This window comes from Lipophrys pholis (genome assembly GCF_963383615.2).
Source record: "Lipophrys pholis genome assembly, chromosome: 22".
In the NCBI taxonomy this organism is placed as follows: domain Eukaryota; kingdom Metazoa; phylum Chordata; class Actinopteri; order Blenniiformes; family Blenniidae; genus Lipophrys; species Lipophrys pholis.
Genome location: NC_137644.1, coordinates 6,333,669 through 6,357,778, shown reverse-complemented (window position 1 = coordinate 6,357,778; position 24,110 = coordinate 6,333,669). Strand labels below are relative to the sequence as shown.

Sequence of the window (24,110 nt, the reverse complement as noted above, 5' to 3'; positions counted from 1 at the left end):
CTCCTGCTTGAGGAGGCTCTTCAAGTTACTTTTTTAGGGTTTATTCATGAATTGCTTCCTAAAAAACTAATCACATAATCATTCACCAATTACTGCAGTTTTATTTGAATACTGATGGTTTTCATTGTCCGTGCATTCAGCAGAAACCACAGAGCTGCGGTCTGGAGGCTGCATAAAGAAGAGATGCTCCACTAGACACTTCCCGTCAAGTGCAGCGGCAAACAACCCGAAGACAGTCGACACAGCTCGTCTCATCTGAACAGCCTCTGTCGAGCTAAAGTGCCAAAACAAGTGATGGAGGAGCTCAGTCGCTGCAGCCTGCGGCATGTAATCAACCTCTCTGTACAAAGAGGCTCGTTTAATGGATGGAAAAATAGACTCTTGTAGCTCACGATCCTGCGACCAGGCGGAGTGAGTTAGAGTCATAAAATCATAAGATCAAGAAAAATCATCTATTCATCTTCTGTACAGATTCAAGCCTAATTAGTGTTGCAGATAAGAGGCTATCCCAGTTGCTATTAGGAAAACTGTACATTGCCCGTCAAATATAAGTCAAACTGAGGGCTTGAAGTAGGGGAATAGGTTGGAAAAGCAACAGTAAAGCCCAGGATTGTACTTGATGCTTCCTGTGTTGAGGTGAAAAACCAGCTTTGATTCTGTCATATGCGCGATCTAAATGTATTTCAGCTAATTTTACTTTTAGCTAAGATTGTGGGGTGAAGCTGGATTACAGAGAAAAGCCTTGAGATGAACCCAGGTATTCTTCAAACCACCACACCAACCTGCATGTAATGAGCCTTAATGTCATATATGATTATCTACACAAGAAAGCCTTCAAAATTACAAGTGTTGCTTCTTTGTAAAAGTAAGCCAGCATCTAGAGAAAAACCCATACACGCACCAGAAGAACATGCAAACTGCACACGACTCAAACCGTGGATTGGCTCAGAGTGAGCCGAGACTGCTAACCACTGCAACACCGTGCTTTGCTCTAAACACGTGGCATTGACAAAAAAAAAAGACCCATTTAATTCCAACTGTAGACCAACATGTTTATAGAAACAAAACAACCAGTAGACGGGAGCGGGGATCGGCCAGTGCTGCAGATGCGCCCACAGCTTGTGCAAATGTGTGTGCAAAAGCTGGGAGGAATGTTATAATGGCCGAGCAAATGAGCGCAACCTGGTTTTTCATTAACATTGTGATAAAAAGCGTCAACCGCCCAGACACGATCCCATTCTTTCTTTGCAACGGGAAAAAGAAAAGGCAGCCTGTCCGATCTGCCCCTCAGATTTCTACGCTAATTGCCCCTGGGTAAAGTGGCTCCCCGCTGCCTCTTCATGCAAAGCTGTGAGATTGCACGCTTTCATTTTCAGGAGCTTTCAGCACAAAAAAAAAAATCTGTTTTGTTTTTGCGAAAAGAAATCCTAAAATCTTGAGAGAAAGACGAAGAGAAGCCACCGCAGCAGGCGAAGGATGTTGCTCCAACCACACGGAGCTGCTAACATCTCAGACAATTAAGTTCTCTGCTGGCTCCCCGGGCACGGACACTCGCTGGCGGCTCTCGGTCAACAAGCCTTCATGGGAAAACATTAGGTGGTGAGGCGGAGTTTTCTCAGCGGGGGAGTCTGTGTTCCTGCAGCTGGATGAGCCCGAGCAGTTTTTTCCATGTGAGCCTGCGAGCGGATGTATTGATTTAGCGTGATGGGAGGGTGGCGGCAGTGGGAATGCAGACTGGTGGGCAACAACAACAAAATGCCTCTGCATGTGTTTAAAAAAACTGCTTTTGACTTCAAATTCAACACTGAGATACAGAGCCATGACTAACTTTGCAGCCACGTTGTTTTCTAGCGCCGGATGGATTTGCTGTTCGAGACTCTGCAATCAATCCCCCCCACCATATGCTTACAGAGGTTAGCATTCACAGCCTAACGTCATTAAACTGCAACCCCTCCTCCTTTAGTGGAAACACAGCCACAAAAGCCAAATCCCATTATATGATGTTGACATTGTTACGGACAGTAGAACAGCTGCACATTGACTGACGTCCTTTCTTTAAGAAAGGTTTCACTTTCTCTGGCATGTCTTGCTAATTACATACACTGTCTCTCATTTGTCCATCGACTTGCAAGACAGCGCGTTTAAATCTATGTTAAAGGTCACCGGGGCTAATAGAATTTGGAGAGGAAGACCGTTAAGACGCCTGATTCACTAAGATCCTGATTAAAGTGAGCTGCATCGCATCGCTCGCACAAACAGATTGCACTTTCAGTTTGAGTGCCTTTTGCTATGAATGAAACAATGAGTGACATCATGTGCAAAAGAGGGTTTTCAAATATTAGGACTGGTTTACGCGAGTTTACACGATCAAAAATGTAGCTGAATGGAGGGTGCAAATAAAAACTGAAAACTGGTTTGTCATACAAAGTGAAAGCTTGAAACGCTTCTACTGTGCATGAGCACCACGCCCGTAGGAAATAGTTCTTCTGCACATGCTCAGTAGATGGACAATATGAAAAATGTTTCATTCACAGTGTCATGACTCCCAGCGCAGATTCTCCTGGGACTTGGTAGAATGTGCGTGAACTCCCACTGTGATCACGTGTGTGGTCTCATTACAGAAACAAACAACAGCGCCCACTAGTGGCCCCAACATAAAGACTACATCGTTTTGAGCGTTTCTGCGTAAACAGATATAATTTTCAAATCGTTGCCGTGTAAAGACGAAATACTGTATAAACAGGTTCTAAAAATCATAAACATCTAGGAGATCATACTGCATGTTTTAGGCAAATTATTAGCATAAACTTGACACAGTATTTTCTATGATGTAGAACTAAATCGTTGTGATGCCCCAAACCTTGTGAATGATTTTTATTTTTTCTTGCTCCTGCCTTTCTAAATTTCTTATTATTCATGAGACACATAAAAAAATATATAAAAGAATTAAATATTCTCATTGACCAACATCACACAGTTTTGGAATCAGTTCTATAGTTATAAAGGAGAGTAAATGTAATGTTGATCGTTTTACAACCTGGGGTTGAAATATTAAGGTAAGTCTGCACACACTGATAAACCTCTGAACAGCAGAAAGAGCAGTATAAAAAAATAGGGGAGTGAAAGCTGGGGTAATTGAACGCAGCAGAGGTTTTATTGCCCCTGTATTATTCACAAAGGCCACTGCATCCCCGATCGCCTGTGTGAACAAATGCACTGGAAACATGCATAATGCTGCAAAGAAACAGCGTTTCAGATGCATGTATGAGTTACTGCAGTAGTAAACTGAAACCAGAGAACCAGAGAGGAGTTTTACCACTAAATCCAGCGCAAATAGCGTTGGAGTGGCTGAACCAAACGTATGTTACAATCAGAGCAAACACAAAAGGGGAGGCATGAGACACCGAGGTAGAGATGTAGAGTTAATGACAGGATATAGGACATCCACCCCGGCTGCCATTACGGGACATGCTGGAGCTATAAAATTAAACAGCCATGGAGGAGTACCTTATAGAAAGACCATTACAGTTTCCACAGCGAGGGAATGTCGTGTTATCTCCAGATAGAGAGAGGCAGAGGAAAACAATAAGCAGTTCAGCGTCGAATGGAGATTTGTGGATTTTTCATGTATGCAACCCAGCTCTGCTGCTCATCCCACAAATGCAATTTGAAAAGGAAAGAAACCATTGGCGTCGGTTTTATAACGGTCACTTCACAATATTATAACAATCAGGCAAAACGATACCAAAATATCGACACATTCTGTGACGTGTTTGTTTTTGGATCGATCCGCAGCTTAAACTAGTTAGTATTTTCAGATAAACCAGCATTTCTTTCCATCAGTTAAATGTTGTGATGCTATACGAGGCATCATGTATTAACGCTCCACACATGTTGGTCATGATGATGAAGATAAACAAGTCAGAGGCTGAGACTGCTAACACAGTCACCTTTGGAAATAAGACGAGGAACTAGAGACAATAGTATTTGCCTTGGTGTCTCTGTAATAGGTATATTCTGAAAGAGAATACCTTTAACTCCTCTGTTCACCACATAACTTTAGACCCTCACATGTTTGACTTTCGTACAAGTATCATCGAGGTCAAGGTCAAGATAACTTCCTGATTCCCACAGAGAAATTTGTAGTACAGCCAGCAGTAAAACACACACAAAAAGAAACAACATTCTCACAATACACACAGTGACACATCTATTGAGTACACAAATGGTGTATTGGTATAGTATCAGTATCATGTCAATATCACGTCAGTATCAATGATACAAGCTATTGTTTTACTTCTTATCAGACCCGAACAGCTATCAATGCTCATTGCTACAAGCAACTGCAAATTACTTTTGTTTTGTACTTTACAAAGAGTGGAGTCTAAATCACATATAAAAATATGTCAATATATATTTTAATCTGGTTCTTTTTGTCTTCAAGCTAGTAATTCATGTCAAAAAGATGGTAAGGAATTATGAGTGACCCGCAGTGGTGGGATTCGAACAATTGAATGTTTGGTTACAATCTTGCTTATCTAAACTCGAGGCCAAAGAGCTTCAGGAAAAATACGATCGTTTTTCATTTGCCATGTTTGATCAGGTCTTTTTATTTGCAAAATCACTTTTAACTTGTGAAAAGCCCTCATGAGTCCAAAAAGATGCGACAGTTCTCATCAGGAGGTTTGTCTACCGGAGCCCTTTTTCTAAAACACAGACCTAATAATTTCCTTTCGTGTCTCGGCTGCATCCAGGTTGCACTTCTTGCCCGGTTGCAGCTGAGGTGCGAGTCCGGAGATGAGCGAAACAGCGTGGTGGCAGCTGTGAGAAATATGCTGACGATGTGGCTCCTACCGAAACGGGGTGAAGATGAGAACCTGCATTAGAAGAGTCCAGGAACGAGGACAGTTCCATGTACGCGTCTGGTCTGTGCAGGAAGAAGACTAATAGATGAACGAAAATCTGTGTCATCGACGTTCAGACTGGATGTCAGGTCACCAGAGGGAAGAGCTTTGAATCATGGGGGGGGGGGTTAGTGTGACATATTGTCAATGGCTGAATGAGTCTCTTGTGAGGTGATCACCATCGAGGTAGTGATGTTTTTATTGCTGGTCATGATTCACTTTGCAAGTATCTTTTTTTGTCATTTGTCATTACCAACCACTATTTTGCAAGTTCCTAAAAGGGTCACAGGACTCCTCAGAGCTCCGTCTGTTTTAATACGGAGCGTCTCTAAAGCTCCCGATCCACCAGGATTGACGCCTGGTGACGGACGAACAAATAGATAATAGGCCCGTTCTTTGACCAAACTCGCCAATGGGAGGCTTCCGCCGTCCTACTTTGATATCAAACAGCAAAGGAAGCAATCAGATCAATTCGCAGCTTTGTATTCCGTCAAGCCGCACGCTGAAGCCGGCTACCTTTCAACTCCACATTGTCAAACACAAGAGATCGGACTGACGCAACGAGCCGGGCGAAAAGGGTTACGCCATTATTACATCAGTGATGAGAGGTTGTTGCTGAAGTGGAGTCTATTGAAGTGAGTGGCTTGGACTCCGTGTGCATCGTATGCAACATTCTCAGCCGTGTGTGTGTGTGTGTGTGTGTGTGTGTGTGTGTGTGTGTGTGTGTGTGTGTGTGTGTGTGTGTGTGTGTGTGTGTGTGTGTGTGTGTGTGTGTGTGTGTGTGTGTCAGCTGTATCAAAGGAGCTTCACGGGTGTAGAACTACGGCCAATAACTCACAATGAGCTGAAGAGATTATGCCCAATGAATGTATGCAATTGTGCAAAATGATGGAATTTCTGCAGCATGTCAGGTGAACATGTGATATTACTGTCGAGTATTGCAATAACGATATGATTCGCGATAAAAACAAGCAGTTAATCTCTTTGTGCTTTAGATCCATTAGCGCCAACACTAATCTATTTCTAATATCTAATTATTCTTCCCTAATTTAAAATTGATGTGAATGAGCCATGTTCTTGTTTTTCTTTTAATAACTTCAGTCTATTGCATCACATACAATGCACATGTTAATTTTACAATGACGCTAAAATTTCCAATGAGCCATGCAGCACGTATCAAAATGTCATATATTTGTGTTATTGGTAACAAGTGCATGACTTGGTACCCAGTAAATGCAATTACTCATTTTTAAACTTAACCTAGTTCCTAAATCTGTTCATAGCTGTCAAGATGAGTGTAATTGAGTGGCTTAACAAGAAACATTAAACTGGAAATGGTTATTTCCCTGAGTTCTTCTCGTCCATTTTCTAATGAAGATGTAGATAATTACCAGATTTCACATTGAATTGAACAGATGAGTGATTACTTGTAACGCCGCCGTCTTGGGTTTATGTCTCCATCGTGCCAAGTTACAACGTGACTTATATAAACAAAACAGATGGCTGAATTTACACAACAGATTACAAGTTGACTTGTTACACTGGCTTTACAACAATAGTCCCAAATACTGAAATATCAATCATGTTTAACCAGGTAGGATTTGATAAGAATTTTCTTATGGCAACATCTTATACCCAATATTTACACACTTCAGTGTGGGCCACTAACAATTTCATAACATTTAGTAGGTAGAAAGCTTTTGAAGCTACAGCCTCTTCTCGTTATGTTAAAACTCTGGTTAGTGGCGACTGCAGGCAGATTTAATCTTCGTTTACACGATAATGTTTTTGGTGCCACTGCGCATGCACACCACAGCCGGAGTAAATTGTTTGCACATGCTCAGTCGACGGATAATAACAACGTTGCCCTCAGTCAAATGTCCCTTCGTTGCTATAGCGACATAGCCTGGCTATTTTAACTATAAACTGGTGGGTGTAATGGCGGGTCTCTGGTCATATTACCTGTTATTAGAGTTCATGTTTTTAAGATATAGACGTCAAAACTTTCTGCTCAACCTAATTCGTAATCGTGACATGTTTGTTTATGAAAGTTGTCTTGATGACACTTTCCAGAGCACCAAAGAGTAAAAACTGACAGTTCATGTGTGGTGGTGGTTCATAGTACTCAAACACTCTTTCTTCCCGCTTCCTCGCACAAACACACAACAAATCATCCCGGTATACAGGGGCCTCTTGCTTTCGAAAGCTCACTCATCCTTTTAATCGGTGTGGAATCCATCAAAGTGGGTCAAACTCCCTTCCCCATCTGCCCGGGCCAGATTTTAAATGCACGAGGGCTGATTAAAAAAAAAAAAAAAAAAAAAAAGACCAAGAAAATAGGGCAAACGCCTGCGACACACTGTACATGTCACTCCAGGGACCGGCTGCGGGAAACCGATACCATGGGGAAGACGGTGAGGGTGTCGGGGTGGGGCGGTCGGGAGGGGGGGCATGAGCAAGTAATTACCGTGTGCCGGTGTAACGAATAAAAAGGTCAAGCACTTCGACTTCAATCTGCTGGCCATACATCAATTCGTCGTGTTTGTGCTAATTTGCATTGGCCACCTTTTGTTGTTGCGTCAACGCTCCGTGAACACATGACACGGGGAGGGTGGGGCAAGGGGAGGGGGTGGGACAGCTGGGGGGGATAAGCTTACACTCACAGCTGGGCTTTATTACTGTGTGTGTGTGTGTGTGTGTGTGTGTGTGTGTGTGTGTGTGTGTGTGTGTGTGTGTGTGTGTGTGTGTGTGTGTGTGTGTGTGTGTGTGTGCATGGTTAGACGATGGCACTTGCTTGTGCAGTTTGCATGCGCTGGGTTTTCCTGCATAATCGCCGCGACTGCAGCCGCACACTCCAAAACGCTGAGCGGCATAAGATGCACACATCGACACACAGAGTCGTGGAAACGCTCTCACAAAAGACCAATCGGCCCCGCTGCCCCCGCCGTCACGTGACGAGGCGTGTCACCGCGACACGTGAAGGGATCATGACCCTGCGTTGAGCTGCACGCTGCACAAACGGGGATTTCCATGATTAAGAGGTGACATCCAGTCGATGGGGCAATTACAGCAACATACCGAGTTCAGACAAATATTACCCTTTGTGTGATCCTTCAGGGTTCCATCGAACAATTTCATGAATTTCTGGTGAATCTCCTTGAAACAAAGATGACATATTGAAACTGTTTTTTTTCATTTGAAACAGTTAAAACCAACAAAAAGTGCTCATTTTAATAAAATTGCTGGGTGCACAAAGCATTCCTGTTCCATTATATTTGCCCTTCATATCAGCACAAATACCTCTCACAATAACAATCAAAACATGTCTTTTTTTTTTTTCAAAAAATACTCCAAAGTCACAAACGCAGCTCAAACAGCAACTAAACAGCCGTGACTCAGCCGCCTGCGCAGTTTGTGCTTCATCATCACATTGCTTCTCCTTTTTCTTAACAGGTTTGGAAAAATGGCTCCCTCTCCGTCGTCGTCGGGTGTAAACTGCTCTGCTATTTGTTCGTCTCACACATCAAATGCAGAGTGAGACACTGTGGGATCAAGTGAGCGTTCTGCTGCGCAAACGAAAACCCATGTTTCATCCTGTTCATGACAACAGATAATGAACAAAAAAAAATAAATAGAAACGCATAGTTGTTTGAATGGGTTGTGACTAAAAGATTACTACATTTGTAGTTGCAATGTGCAAATTGAAATACATTACTTAAAATTTTGCGATTTAAAAAGCTGGAATCGGGTTTATTTGACTTGAAAAACTCCTAAAGGTAATATATTTAATTCACATGAAGGAAATTGCATAAGCCTCTTCCCGGTTGAGCTACATATTTAGCCTCTTCGCACAGAAATAGCACCAAGATTTCTAAATACTAACATTTTCCCCTCTCAAAAACAGCTCAAGATTAAACACAAAAAAATACACCCATTAGAAAATATAACTGCAGACAAATACTTAATAAACATTTATGTGTCCAATCAGAAATTAACTGGGAATTAGGGCATTCACATGAGACAAAAATAAGCAAATAACAGAATTAAGATAATAGTTTAACTTGTGATCATAACATTATTGTTAAATTCCTAACTGGAATACAAAATACAAGCATCCAAATGTATTCTTAAATATTTATATCCCTAGTCAAACAACCAGTAAGTCTTTCAGTTGTTATAATATTAAATTCTTGTCATTTCAGATGTTGAAAATAACAAATGTTAAAAAGCGAAGAGGTGTTTTAATCATTTTGGTATTTTTCTTCGCTGGTTTCCTAATAACAGTTCGAGGTAAAACAGACAAAGAAAGACGGGGTAAGCCCCCGTTTCCACGACAACGCGTCAAGTGAATACACGTTTTTGCATTTTCGTTTCAGGAAAGTTTGGTGTTTGCATGGCAACGGCAGAAACACTGAAAACAATGTAGTGAGCAATATTGGGTCACGAGTGGCCGTTGTTTATTTATGTATTTAGTTTTTTTTTATCCAGAGACCATGTACAGAAACATTAATCTTAACGAAAAAATGCTTCGTGCCAGATTTTAGCCGTGGCTAGTTTCCATCTGCCGTCCCCGAGCAGACACATTGTTGTTTGTGTTTGGAATGAAACCACAAAACATGCAGCAGAGAACAATCCGCTCTACACCTTAACAATGGGAGCACCGAATTGGATTGATATTACGGTGAATGTCAACTATAAAGCTACCAAGTCCCAGGAGAATCTGGACTGGGAGTCATGACCCGACGGAGGAAACATTGTTCTGATTGTGCATCGACTGAGCGTGTGCAGGACAACTATCCACCACGGCCGTGGTGTGCAGGACCAGTGGCAGCCTTTCCGCCGTCTACATGGAGATGGAGTCGTTTCAAAAAGTGGCGTTTTCAAGGGAACTAAAGTTTTCGTTTTCATTTGAAACTCCCGTCTACTGCAATGTTCATCCACCTCTCAGTGGAGACTAATGTCTTCATGAGCACATCCAGCCATCGAGCCCTGAGTCCACAGCCAACACAGGACGCAGTTTTCATGGTTTGATGCAGCAGAGTCGCTCGTACACAAACCCAACCCACAAACAGCACCTCTTTAGCAAGACTTCCCCGCCGACCCAGCCGGCTTAACCACTGGCTCACTGCAGAGGAGAGGATTACGCGCAAAAGGAGGGGTAAGAAGTAGCTTATTTCTCCCAGAAAGAGTTTGAAAGGTGACTGAAAAGTTTCATTCAATAAACTCTCCTATACGAGTCTCTCTGTGAATATGACCGCCTATAGGTGTCAAGTGTTAAACTTCTTTAGATTCTTTAGGTAAAAACCCTTAATATACACATTTCACGAGCTTTAACTTAACTTCTTTCTTTCTTTCTAAGCACTTAATCTATATCCAGATACTGTTTTAATCTAATTCACAACAAAGGCGGCAGCACATAATGAACAGATCAATATGAAAAGTACAGAGCGTCCCTGAATGCACCATCGTACCAACATTAAAGACGGTAAACAGAACGCATCCACGGAGCTACTTGCTCCTACGGGCGGTGTCTTCTCAGGTGAAAGAGTGTGTCTGTTGGAGGAAAGTCTTCCCAACATGCAGTACCTGGTACCGCTGTTCATTCCTGTCTGCCCTCCTGCTGCTGCGAGCATGCCAAACAGTCAGACGCTCCGCTCATTACCGAAATCATGAGCACCTGCTGAGCCATGCCGGCATGCAGCAGGGGAGGGAGGGAGCTCACCAACAGCACGCCCATCGTTTGACACAACAATAGGGGAGAACAATGCATTTCAGACAAGAGAGAAAGGCTTTCATGGCATAAACGTAGCAGCTGAGGAGAATAATCACATGCAGCACTAATTTTAAAATCCAAGGACAAATAGTGGGCAGCAATTATGGATCGTTTTTCAGGTAGCTCAACCCTGACAGAATATTAGGAGCAGGTTCAATGAATATTAAATACAAGGACACAGACAAAGCCATCAACTCAGGCTTGAGTTTGATTTATCTTGATCGTCTTGAGAGGAACATTACTTTAAAAAAACAAAAACAAAAAAACATTTTGATTTTGTAGAGCCAACTTTTTCTTGCACGAATCCTACAACTGATTTCGTGGCGCAGAAAAGTCGCCCAGGGAGCCGAATCACCGTGTGTATTGTTTCTCTAAGTGACTTTCGTCAGAAGTACTCCGGTCATGACGACATTACACTAACACTTCCCTCTTTAATAGCGGCTCGCAGGGGCACCCAAACACGACTGCGAAGCGGAGTGAAAGTTGTGGTCTTTGCTCCGAGCGTAAGAAGTCGCGTCGCTTCAAAAGAATCTTCCCAATGAGGCTCTGCTGTGAACCGACTAATGCGGCCCCGGTGGGTTCAGAGAACCGCCGGCCAGCCGCTTCCCGTGGGAGGGATTCCAATGAATGTCACTCCGACTGCGGCTAACTCGCACACAAAAGGCACAGGCTGCGGCTGCCTCGTTTCTTCTCGTTACCTCCAGTCACAGTAGTGGGAACAGCGTGTTAAAGAAGTTGTTGTTTTTCCACCTACAGCGTATTTGATGCTCCTGAGATGTGATCTTAGTTATTTTTGTGGAAGAGTAGTTCTTGAGCGATCTCGATATGACCTGGAATTTTAGAGCAGTTAGTTAACTTTTTCCTTCATTTTTTTGTTTTGGTGGTTCTGAAATACTGATGTGAATTACGATCGGTAGTCACCACAGGCGTCCATCTTTTTCAGTGCAAAAGCTCCAAATTTCATGTAATTTATGTTTTGGGAAAATAAAAAAGGTAGAATCAGGTCGAAACCTGATTGATACGCGCTGGAAACTCTAAAAAAATCACTTGATCGCAACAATACAAACAGCTGCTTGAATGGATCTCGTTAGGCCTTGAAGAAATGGTTTTTGTTTTGTCATTATAGAAAAGTTTTGTGTTTACACACTCCAAAAAATCAACTATGAAGTTTTTCAGTTCACATATCAGAAACATGTTTGATTACATGAGCATATTGAGTTTCTTGTTGTTAAATGGTTCATTGAAATACATGTTGTTCAGATAATATGAGTAAATGTGATTCAATCTACTTAATATGAATAGATGGAAATGTGTGACATGATTAAATAACAAAAACTCAACAAATTATTTTTGTGAGGGTGGAAATGAGAATGATTTTTTTTCAGTGCACGGCAACGTTTTGAAAAAGATGTCCGTGTCCATGGAAACGGCAGAAACACTGAAAGCGATGCGGTTTTTATGTTGGACCACTAGTTGGTGCTGTTGTTTGTTTTTGTCATGAAACCACACACACATGGACCCGGGACAGACTGATGGAAAAACAGAGATGGACTGGGAGTCGATACACTGGAGGGAACGTGGTTCTTATTGTCCATCTACTGAGCATGTGCAGAACCACTGTTCACTACAGCTGTAGTGTGCATGACCAGTAGAAGAACGTCCACAGGTTCCAAGGAGACGGAGTCTGAGCATTTTTCAAAAAGTTCTACTTTCAGCTATAATCAACCACAATCAACAAGTTAGAACAAATATAAATGTGCCTTCTTTCTCCTCGTTGGCAATGTGCCACATCACAATGTCATTAAGGAGATACGATCCGGAGACTGTGTGGACACAGATGTGTGGAAGACGAGCAAAGCCCCCAAACAAAGCAAACTGCGGCTACGTGTGTGTGTGCAGAGCCTGGCGGTGAATGCTAAAGGGAAGTGAATAACTTCATCACCCTGATGGAGTGGATGAGGCTTCATAAAACCACCTACTTTGCAAGTTAATTCAATTTGCCCCTGCCGATTTATAATTGCAAATAAGAAAAGGGCAATCTGATCAAAATGAATGTCATCAGTAGTTGGTAAACAATCTGAGAGGACTTGTGTTCAACTTCTGACAAAAGTCTGTTACGGATCATTGGAATCACGAGCATTTCCAGCAAAACAAGCACGAAATATTCTAATTATAACACATCCGAATGCATCTCAGCTGACCGTGTGAAGGGAGGGTGCACGCCGGACAGACTGCCAGTCGATCACAAGAAAACAGAGCGAAATGGGCAATTTACAGTCAACAATTCACCTCAAGTGCATGTTTCTGGGCTGCAGAGTGAAAGCAGAGAGAAAACTCACAAACTCCCTGCTTAAAAAGCCCCCAAGCAGAAATACTTTGCAGCGAGGCGAAGGTGCTAATCACTACCTCACATGCATCACATCAAAGATCGGAGGGGAAAAAAATGAATTACGAGATGCTCAAGTGCTTAACAGAGGCTTTCCAGACAATTTATCATTATGGGGATTTCCTGAGCCTATAATCTGAAAGCAAGAGTGCCTTTGATTTTGTAATATCAGGGGAGCCTCTTTGAGCAAGTGTGGCCCCCGGGGAGCCTTTCCCCGCTAATGATTTGACATGAAAAGGAGACGCTGAGGTTATATTGCCCCTCACAAACAAGGAAGAGGGGAACACATCAAAACGTGAAAGTAAAGAATAAAAAGGTAATGACAGTGTGCTTAAGAACTACTTGTAAAGAGAGGTGGGACCTACCCAGAGTGTGATCCGATTGATTAACCGATGAGGGGTCAATCTAGAAAAACACTTAGGCCCAGGTTACACAATAATACTTCAGGTCAACACAGAAAAAGTTTCATTGAATGTTGGGTGTCAGTTTACACGACAATGGTGCTCGGAGCCACTAAAAACACAACTTTTTCAAAAATGTGGATGAATGTAAAAGCTTGGGCTCCATTGTCACGTAAACGGGCCAAAAAAGACACTTTCCTTGCTGATGGCAGAAATGCTTCTACTGGTCATGCGCACCACGGCCATAGTAAATAGTTGTTCTGCACATGCTCAGTAGCTGGACAATAATAATCATGTTTCCTCCAGAGAGTCACGACTCCCAGTCCGTATTCTCCTGGGACTTGTTGTTTTTTTTCTCACATTTTCAACCAATGTGTTCCAGCAGCTACCACAGTGTGGCAGTAATGAGCCTCCTGCGGCTGTGACGCTGTAATCAGCAGGAGAAACAACCAACAGCCAATAGTTTTGTTTTGCACCATGTGCTCCACAGCACAGTCAAAGCTTTCAGCAGGATGGTGGAGGCGGCTGCCGAAAAGTTCCAAGAACATCAGGAGAGAAAGCTTCATGAAAAAAGTCATCCAAATTGGATGTACTTCACAATAAAATTACAAAAAGGACATGTTACCTGCAAACTGACACAAGGTCGAGACAGCAGTTTATATTTGTGTCGAACTCGCTCATTAAGCATTAATTAAGCTCATTGTGTTTGTTTTGAGCTTTTAAATAGGAATTGTTAAAATAAAAACCTGTAAAAAACAAGCCTCTTGGTTTTTTTTGTTTTTCATGAATAGTTTACTTGGGTAAACAAAGGCTAAACAAAAAGTTTGTTTAAAAAATATTTTTAATGAAATAATCGTTAAAAAAAATTGACAGATGAGGCGATTCACAAATTAATCATTAGTTGCAGCCCTAATCCATAGAAATGTCAACGTGCTCCCATTATTAGTGTTTATCGCGTATTCTGCTCTGCATGTATGAGTGTCTGGTTTCATTCCAAAAACCACAAACAGCGCCAACTCGTGGCCCAGCATGCTCACTACATCATTTTCAGAACGTTGCCGTAAACCTTTCTGAAATTAACATGCAAAAATGAGGTGTTTTCACTTGAAACGTTGTCACGTGAACGAGGCCTGACAAGCAAACCACTGAGCTGCGGCTCAGCAGTAGCGGAGGAAAGCAGGCCGGCTGCACCTGGATGCGAACATGTCGACCTCGTCCCCTCACGTCCACACTGCAAAGACAAAACCAGCAGGCCCTCGAACGCTGCTGCGCAGAAGGATACAGTCTCACACACTCAAATATTTCTTTCCCTTCTTCCACCCACCCACTGTAAAACAGAAAGTACTGGCTCGGTTACAACAGTAACATGCTCTCAATCAATACCCACTGACATTGCTTCATTGCCATGCAAGAGCTGCAGGCAGAGTTGAATTATGCACAGGCGCTGTTACAGTAATCAGTGTGGGACATACATGTCCCTTTTCTCTCCTTAGAAACAAGTCTGTAGAGTCTGAGCACGAGTCAAAGATATATACACAGGAAGGGGTGTGAAACCAATGAATGATTGAACATTCTCATTCTGTAGCTGAGAACTCTTCATGAATCTGCTTTCAGATGTTTTATTTAATAAGTGGAAGTTCTTTATTCTGGTTTTCCAGCAGGATTTAATTTATCATCAGCCCCCTATGGCATTGATAAACACTCCTGCATGCACTCTCCTTTGACTCAAAAGGCATGGGCGTGTATTTCTGGCCACATCTCTTAAAGCACAACAAATCCCAGGAGAATTTGAGGTTATTATCCGGGAGTTTGGGGGACTCAGGTAGGAAACACCCAGCTGTCTCTGCTCTGCAGACATCTGTGCACACTGTGCCACAATCAAAACCCCACACAGCAGCATTTAATGAGGAGAAAAGTTCAGTATTGGCAGCACCTGCAAAAAAAAAATACTAATGAAAAAATAAATATATAAATAAGCCCGCAGCTGACACCTGAGTACATGACGCGTAAAAACGCAGCGGACTTGCCTGGAAGGTGTAAAACCTCGTCCCATTCGGCGGATGCACCTTCGGGGAGTTGGTCCCCGTGCTCATGTCTGAGAAAATCATAATCCCTTTGAGGAGGAGGGGGGGGGGAGCGAGGAAACAATCCAGAAGTCAGTCGATCGTGGAGCTTCTCATAAAAGATCCAAGGAGAGGACTGGGATCAGCGCCGGACCCGACGCTGCGCTCCCGGCATCACAAGGTGGAGCGCAACGGGATTAAAAAAAACAAAAAAACAACCAAAACAAAACCGTGATGGGAGGGACGGCGAGGCTTGGCTTTCCGCACTTGCATGTAGATAGATGTGGTCGTGTCCTTTATTTTCAGCGAGTCGTTAAAGGCAGCGGCTGCATGGTCTCAGGACGGCCGCAGCGCGCAGCTCCGCTCTGCTGTGCCAGCGGCTCGGATGGATCCGTCTGCGCACGGATTATCGCCCTCCTCCTCCTCCTCATCCTCCTACTCCACCAATGATCAGGCAGAGCATCACAGCCCCGCTCAGCCAACAACATGCTGGGTGCCCAAACTGGCAGCAGAGACGCACGTTCGCTCTGTTTGTACTGTAAAAAAATTTAATAAATAAAAAAGCGCATGGGGCTTTCAAGAGGGAGAACACTGGGGAGGAGAGTTGCGTATATATGTGCGTAATGAACATTGCTATTGTAATGACATATCTAGATGTATGTCGGTGTTTCAATGTGTATTTTGAACTATACTTGCATAATAGGCTATACTTTGGATGTTTAATCGGTGCGTTTTGGTATTTGTGCACTCCTAAAAGTAATTGGAAGGATGTTGACTGTGCTATTCAGATTTTTTACAAACAGAAACCTGCAATGTCTCCCGTCTTTACTTCCACCTGTTTGGTATTTACAAGTGGAAGCCTGACAAGCATGAGCCCACAAGTCAACATCTGGGGCAAAGAAAGCCCTACTTCTGGATTTTCCTCCTCCTTCTAAAACTTCAACCTTTTCTTCACCTCCTCCTAGTTCAGCTCCTTTTACATTGCTCTCCTCTCTCCCTACTCCTCCGCCTTCTCCCCAGATAACTTATTGAGCATACACAAAAATTCATTTAAAACTTTCATAAGCGTTTTAACTACAGTAAAAACGATCTTGTTCACTCCACATTTTGCTCATTTTTTCAGGGTTAGGCGTCACAGTGGCGGTATGAAAACGATCCGAGTCACTGGATGAGTGTCTCCTCTGTTGTCGAGAGGCACTTCACCTTCACAAGGACACGGCAACGTTTCACAACATGCCTCAAAAGTGTTTCCAGTTTTCATTCAGCTCTGCCTGATCTACGAACACTTTCAGACATTTTGAGCACAAACTCGTGGAAAACGAGATGCACCGGGCGCTCGATGCATTTGCACTCGCCTGCAGTTCAGCACGTTTTAGGCCCCGTTTCCACGACAATGTTTCGAGTGAAAACGATCGTTCTTGTGGTCACCTTTCAGAAAAGTTTTTGCGGAGGGAAACATTGTTATTGTTCATCGACTGAGCATGTGCAGAACTATTGACTGTGGCCGTGGTGCACATGTGCAGTAGCAGCGTTTCCTCTGTTTTCAGAAAGTTGTGTTTTTTTCCATGTTTCCACTGAGATGGAGTCGTAGTCATATAACTTTTTCCAAAAACTGTGGTTCTAGTGGCTCCGAGCACCGCTGCCACCCAATTCGTAAAGAACGTTTAGTGTTTCCACTTCAGGCCCACACTGTTTTTAAATGATTCTCTTTCAATAATGTCCCTAAAAATGGAAACTGCCAAGCCTTCCCTCCACCAGCACACATCCAGCCACTGCGTTATCGAGCCGTCTCCCAAACATTTCCACTGCTTTTCTCTTTTCTTGCTTTAGAAACACGTCTACAGAGCAGCCGTGTGGCAGGAATGTATTGATTTCTTTTTCTTTCCTTTTTTTGGAAAAAAGATTTCTTTGAAATAAAACAGCTCCACTTTAAAACAAGCCGATTGAAGACAGGCATCCTTTGTCTGCAATTTCTCTCAAAGAAAAGCACTTCCACTTTAAAAGATTTCCAACCAGGAGTCCCCGTTTTTCATCCAATTTGCTCTCATCAAGTGGCCTTTTCATGAGAGTAATCCAGATTTACTCAACTGGTTTAATCCAATTCTCTTTCCAAGCTACCGAAAGACATTGCCAAATAATTATCATTCTGGATGCCAGCTTTCGGGTTCGTGGTCTGTGTGTCTGTTAAATGGACAATGTTAATTGGATCCTAAACTCAAGATTTTATTTGGATATCAAATGCAGTTTAGTGACAAAAGGAAAAGCCAAGCGGTTCACGCTCCGGCCCGATTCCGCGCCGCCAGACACAGCTCAGTGAACTTGATTAAGCAGAGTGGGCTGAACTCGCTGTTCGCCCGCCGCTCTTCGGAGGGATTTGGTTCGGGGAGACTTCAAAGTGTTTGCTCTTGACACGGCAGGTTAACAGCACTTCCAGCTGTGGAGCGGCAGATCTCATTAACCACAGCGAGCTCGGGGTCGCAGCCCTGACCTGGAAGTACAAACCAGGAATAATTGAGGCAGCTCCTCCAAAGTTGTCGACGACACCGACCGACAGCCGCTGCGGGAGCGACCCGACATGTGAGATAACGGGAGAAAACCCGAAAGCTTGAACCCCGGGAAGAATGATCGGCAGCAATTACAGGAACACAGGTCAGGAGCGGTGCATGCTGGGAGCTGAGATGCTTCTCTCCGGTTTACCTGTGACGGAGAGTAAAGCAGCTCCAGCAGCTTTTGATTGGTTAATAAAACGGAGGACACTGAAGCTACACCCAGTGTCCATAGAGCAGGGCTGTCAAACATGAGGCCCGGGGGCCAAAACCAGAACGCAAGAGACTCTAATCCACCAAAACACCAAGCAAATCGTAAAAAGTCTCTAAGAAAACACAAATTTTGTACCAGAGGGTTTCATTAAAATTGGATTTACGTTGAGTCATTCCCAGTAATTATTTGGTTTTGTGAAAATATAGACATTTTCATCACATAAAGTCTGCGCCACGATAAAGAAAAACATTAAAGTTTCAATTTAAAGGTTATTATGGCACTATTTTAGCGGTCTCAACCACTCGAGCTGAAGTTGTTCTGTATGTGGCCCCTGAACTAAAATGTGTTTGACAGCGCTGAAATAGACAATCACAGGATTGTTCCTCCTTGTAACTCACAACCGATACATCACTGTGATTAAGCTTTGATCAATAATCGTTGATATCTCACAGTATGTGTACTTTAATAAATTGTAGAATTATTAGTAAAGGAATTGTTTATTCAGTAAAAACTGTTTAAGATGTCTCACATAATCAAACGATCTCAGATCAGACAAAGACCTTTGTGGTTTTTCGCAGTGCATTAGTGCCAAATGTTGATGTCTTTGTGCACTGGGATTCAAAATACCAGTGTTCTTTCTCTTCTTGGACACAATTTTAACCACATGCAACTGCACTTGTTTTTTGAAGTCTTTTTCTTTTCTTTTTTTTTGTGCTTTTGGCTCATTTATGAAGTGAAAAACAATCCATTCCAACACAATCTAGTGCGGTAGGCATCCAGCTGACTGGTTAGATATGTTTACATGCCGTTAATGTTTTGTAATAATGCTCTTGTTTGCTGCTTTGTATAAATGCAACTGAAATAAAACTAATGACTGTTAACTAATGAAAAAAAGAAATTCATGCACATAAGAACTGCACGGCGTGTGGAAACATAGAATTTGCAGTTCAGGCAGTTTTTTGCAATAATAATATAGTAAAAATGTATATTTGGGGACGCACACCCCAAATATTTAAAAAGCATTGCTTTAGAGGAATAAAAGAGGCCAGATAAGCACACCTGGCTTAACCTTTCTCCCCACAACATGACACTTTGCTTCAAACAGCAACATTTCACCTGCTTTTTTCTTGTTTTCTGACCTTTGAGATTTGTTGATGTGCAGGATCTTTTGCCATCAGGGGCGACCACTAAGCCCTCGGTCACAGGATGGGACTGTGTGTCTGTGTGGATGCTGATGTCACCGTACAGATGTGCAGTGGGCGTGGCATACTGGCTCCGACAGCTCATTGGACGGAAGCTCTCAATCCTCTCTGTGTGTTTCCTCTCGCTCTGATCAGCACTGTTCTTTGTCTTTGTCAGGCGTCGCAGATATGAAATACATATCAAGGCTTGCTCGAGCATGATTTAATCAATTAGAAACTCAAGCAAAAAATATATATAATTAGACCTTGAATCACAGCAAGCAGTTACCTTGGGGAGAAAAAAAATTTCAAGGCGAAATATTTTTTTATTAAAAAACTGAAAATGATGGTCAACAAACCTGAGTGAGTGTGTGTTTATGTGAGTCTGGTCAAATGCATCCCTCTTTCCATCCAAATCCTTTAAGAAGAAAAACACACACGGTCTCGTTTCATCAATCAAAGAGCTCAAACAAATTGATTTTTCCTTTGAAAGCCCATGTTTGAGCAGTCTGCAGCCCTAATCTATGGGCACAGCTATAGCCTTTGACAGTTACATCAGATAGCAGACGCGGTGATGAATGTGGATACGAGAGGGAACCAGTGGAAGTCCTGCTAAGCAACGATTACATGCATTTAGCAGGTAATTTGCAGGACGTCTTGTTAAAACAGATAAGACAACCTTCATAAACCTCCAGCTGTTGAGCAAACCGTTAAAAAAAACAAAACACTTACTTAGCATTGACCCAAAGCAGTAAAAGTGGGAGTATGAGACCACACATTAGCTGCGCTAACCTGAGGATATATATGTAAATCACCCGTCCTAATATTTCCCCGTGTGTGCATGTACTTGGTGAGTTTATGACGGAGTATTTTGCCGCGAGCCTCTTTGGTCAAACAAGCACTTAAACTGCAAATGAGCTGCAAACAAGGAACCGAAAAAGAGTGGCACTCTCTGCATACGCAATGAGGATTCGCCTATTGCAACTTCATCTCGCAAAAATGCTGTAAGGCGACGGAAGAGCGTCAACAAAAGACTTTTGAGTGCTGAATACATTCTCATGTGTCTGAAGAATGCTAATCATACCGCTCCGCTTAACATCGCTCGGTGCCAGGTCTTTTCTGACTGAGAAGCTGAATTAACCGCTTACGCAAAATACTGACAACCTCCCGAGGGGACGGATGGGATGACAGGAAGAAATTATTCTGGGATCGACAGCTATGAAAGTCTTTCCTGACATCCAGTGCAAAAAAAAACCCAAAACTGAAACCCAAACTGTCAAAGTGAGTGAAGCTGGAGTCATTTGAGGTTAACTCTCTGAGGTCCAGGTTCATGTCTGTGCTCGGAGGACACTCTGTGTGGAGAATGAACGGAAGTTGGATGGAGTCATTCAATTAAAGAAGAGCTTAGTCAAGACAGGAGTTATTATGGCTATGCGTTAAGATTGAGAGCCTAAGATTGAGGCTTTAAACACCTGTTTACACGACAACGGTGTTCAGAGCTTCTGAAAACGCAGCTTTTTAGAAAAACTGTTATCGTATGAACGCGAGAAAATGCAACTTTCTGGATCCGATAGGGCTCCATCGACATCTAGACGGTGGAAATGCTGCTTCTGTGCTTATGTACCATCTTCTGCACATGCTCATAAGAACATTGTTTCCTCCTCCGACAAAGGTTATACTTTGTCTTGACCAGCTTACATAAAGGTTGTTTTTGTGTGTCATTTGTTGAATATACAAATGCTATTAACAACAACATCCTAAAATCTTAAAAAAGCTTCACTCTCTATGTGAAAGACTATCACAGCTAAGTGTTTTGGTCTGTTAGTAGCTTGAATCTTTTCATGCAGATAAAATTCATCCAACTTTGTGGTAAAAGTCGTCAAGCAGACGAGTTCATCACACATGTTGACGTTGCCGTGAGTCGCACAGCTTCGGAAGCAGCCCTCTCCTCTCTCAACCGCTTTCCGACGTCAACATGATGCATCTCCGTGGGGCTGCAGCGTCGGGGACACTCCTGGGAGACGGTGGCATGCTGGAATTAGCATACTCTGTTGTCACACGGCGTCAAACACACACACACTCACACTCCTAACAACCTGACGAGAGACGCAGCCCTCTGAAAGGCGCCGGAGCCGTCTTGTCATGCGCTATAGTGCCTCCCGTATTACCCAGATCCCCAAAGAGCTGTCAGCTCATACAAACGGCAATCCTGCATCTTGAGGGTGTGGAGTCGGATTACAGAGGATGGAGACGAGGATCTCCGAGCCGACTTCAACGGAGCCCTGCGCTGACATCGGATGTTTTTTTTTACGAAAGAGTTTTTGCTGCTCCGGTTTTGTTGAAGAAAGCTGCTTTCTATGCAACTTCCCTCGGTGGCTCTGGGGCCCCTTCAGGCTCCACAACACTGTCACCTTGCATTAACAGACTAGTCTCTGCCTAATTGGGTTTTTTAACCCGCTGCTACAATCTGAACCAGATTCCTCCAGCGCTTCACGTTCACATAAATAAAGACCCACAAGTAGAGACTGTTGGATTTTAGCATCATTTTCTCCCCCAAAAAATAAATAAATAAATAAAAATAAAGCTTTTAAATGTTATTACTATTGATTTTTTGGGTATTTCATGATTTTTCCAGTCCGTCCTCTGGTTTGCCTGATTCGTTCCAGTCGAAGGATTTTGCAACAATACAGCCTGAAACTCCCGTTAGATCTGCTGCCAGTTTGAGGTCGTAGGTTTCCTTCCTGCATCAAGGCTTCTGAAAGGGACCGGCAGCAGAAAGCATATTGATCGTGTCAACGGTCATGTGTGGGCAGACGGCTTTAATGGACGTTGTCACTGCTAAAGCATTAGGGAGCGATCGCCAAGGGTACAGAGGGACTGAGGGGGGAAACTCAACCAGACAACATGAAACGAGGAATAAGATCTGAGCGGGTAGGAAGAGAAGGCTTGGACATCTTTATTCTATATGCTGCTCAACTTTTAATAGGGCTAATGTTGTGTTTTTGTTTTCTCCAAAACATTTGAGAAAGTCAGTAATTCCAACTCTGGTTGTAAGAATTTATTTGGGGTCCACGATGTGTCGTCCCCTCCTGGTTCCTTGTGTCTTTCTGAACGTTATGGTTCGGTTTGTGCCACTCATGTTCTTGTTCCATGTCTATAATGTATAGGTGAATGAATTTATGTTGATGGCTTCATGTCTGTGGAGTGTCTCCATGTCCATTTTCTCTCCTCTTTTGACCGTCTACTTTTTGGTGTTGCCTCTCTGATTCCCTCTTTAAGTGTTTCCACCAAGGTCCCATCAAGCTCTTTCTCCTGACTTAGTTTAGTTTGCATGGAGTGAAAACTACAAAAATTTCATGTTGTTTATATGACAAAAGCGCTTGGAGCAGCTGAAAACGAAACTTTTTCAAGTTGCTCTATAAATGTATATATACTGTATATGCTGTATGTTGATATATTTGTTTATTTGAATGTGTGAATGTATTTGTATGTATTATGTATAGTATGTGTGCTACATTTATAGATAATGTAAAACCGCAATGGCATGTATAATGATATATTGTTACTCTGTACATTAGTTCACTTGCAAACAAACAAACAAAAGAACCTGCATTTAAGAATTAAAAACCACTTATTGTGAATGAAATAAATAATATGTCTGCGTGTGAATCGACTCCATCCCATCACACACTGTATTGTGACCGCTCACGACAGTTATTTGTTTACTCATACGTAAAGCAAGAGAAGCAGAGCAGCTTGAAGAGGCCACCAGAAGAGTAATCAAACGGGAAGCGAGCGACGAGCGCAGGAGCAGATTTTCAATCATCCCACGTCGGGACATGCGACCGTTTCCCTGTCCCCGCCCAGAGCGCCGGCGCGCTCAGCAATTCTGGGGAAACATGCTGATCCGGGAGCGCGAGCTGTCAGTCAATATCTTCGGTGGAGTTACTCATGTGCATATGCTGAACCGGCAACATTTGGGCCATGTCAAGATTTCGACTGTATGGAAACGGAATCTGGTGAAACGACGGAGAGGAAGTCGGGACTTTGAGGGGATGTGTTTCGCTCTGTCCGACTGCAGAGAGCAGAAAGTTTAGCCTGCAGGCCGATACCAGCTCACATGACGACTCAATCCAGGACACAATATGACTTTTCAAGTGTAAAATATAAAAAAAGAAGCAACTGCAACCAAGTTAATCAATAACTGCCGTTTCAAATTTGTCCAGTAGGTGTCGCACTGTTTCACCAAAGCTTCATTAATGCTGTGCGTACACAGAACAAATGATACCAGAAGAAAAATATTGTGTTGGTTTTTTTTCTCTTTTCTATGGTCATGCAAAAAGGTAGGACTAATGTTGATATTGTGAAAGGGGCACAATCGAAGGCAGCGATGTAGACGGTGGTGACATTTCGAGCGCTAAAAAAACATTGAAGTCGCAAAGTCGCTCTTAAAACGTTTTCAGTGTTTATTATTTGCTTCTAATCTCAGAACTGCCTCCACATGGCGACGAGCAGTACTGCAACGTTGATTGTTAAGCCTTCAGGAGAGAGAAATATAAATTTAGAGCAGGATTTTCCGATCCTCATTTAACATAAACTAGAATTAAGAGTAGACGTCATCGGTGAACAGCAGAGGGTCGCA

The 24,110-nt window shown here is 42.9% G+C and overlaps 1 protein-coding gene across 2 annotated transcripts in view; it reads right to left on the bottom strand.

Annotated features, from left to right (window-relative positions):
• ppfia2 (PTPRF interacting protein alpha 2) overlaps positions 1 to 15,899 on the bottom strand; it is a gene marked incomplete at both ends in the record, with an annotated part of 104,513 nt that extends 88,614 nt beyond the window's left edge. Inside the window, one exon of one of the 2 annotated variants that reach the window (XM_080492174.1) lies at positions 15,492 to 15,899. In XM_080492174.1, the coding sequence (XP_080348300.1) occupies positions 15,492 to 15,572 (81 nt within the window). The remainder of the gene's footprint in view (positions 1 to 15,491) is intronic. The other variant, XM_080492173.1, reaches the window with a different exon arrangement.
• Between the last annotated feature and the right edge of the window lie 8,211 nt (positions 15,900 to 24,110).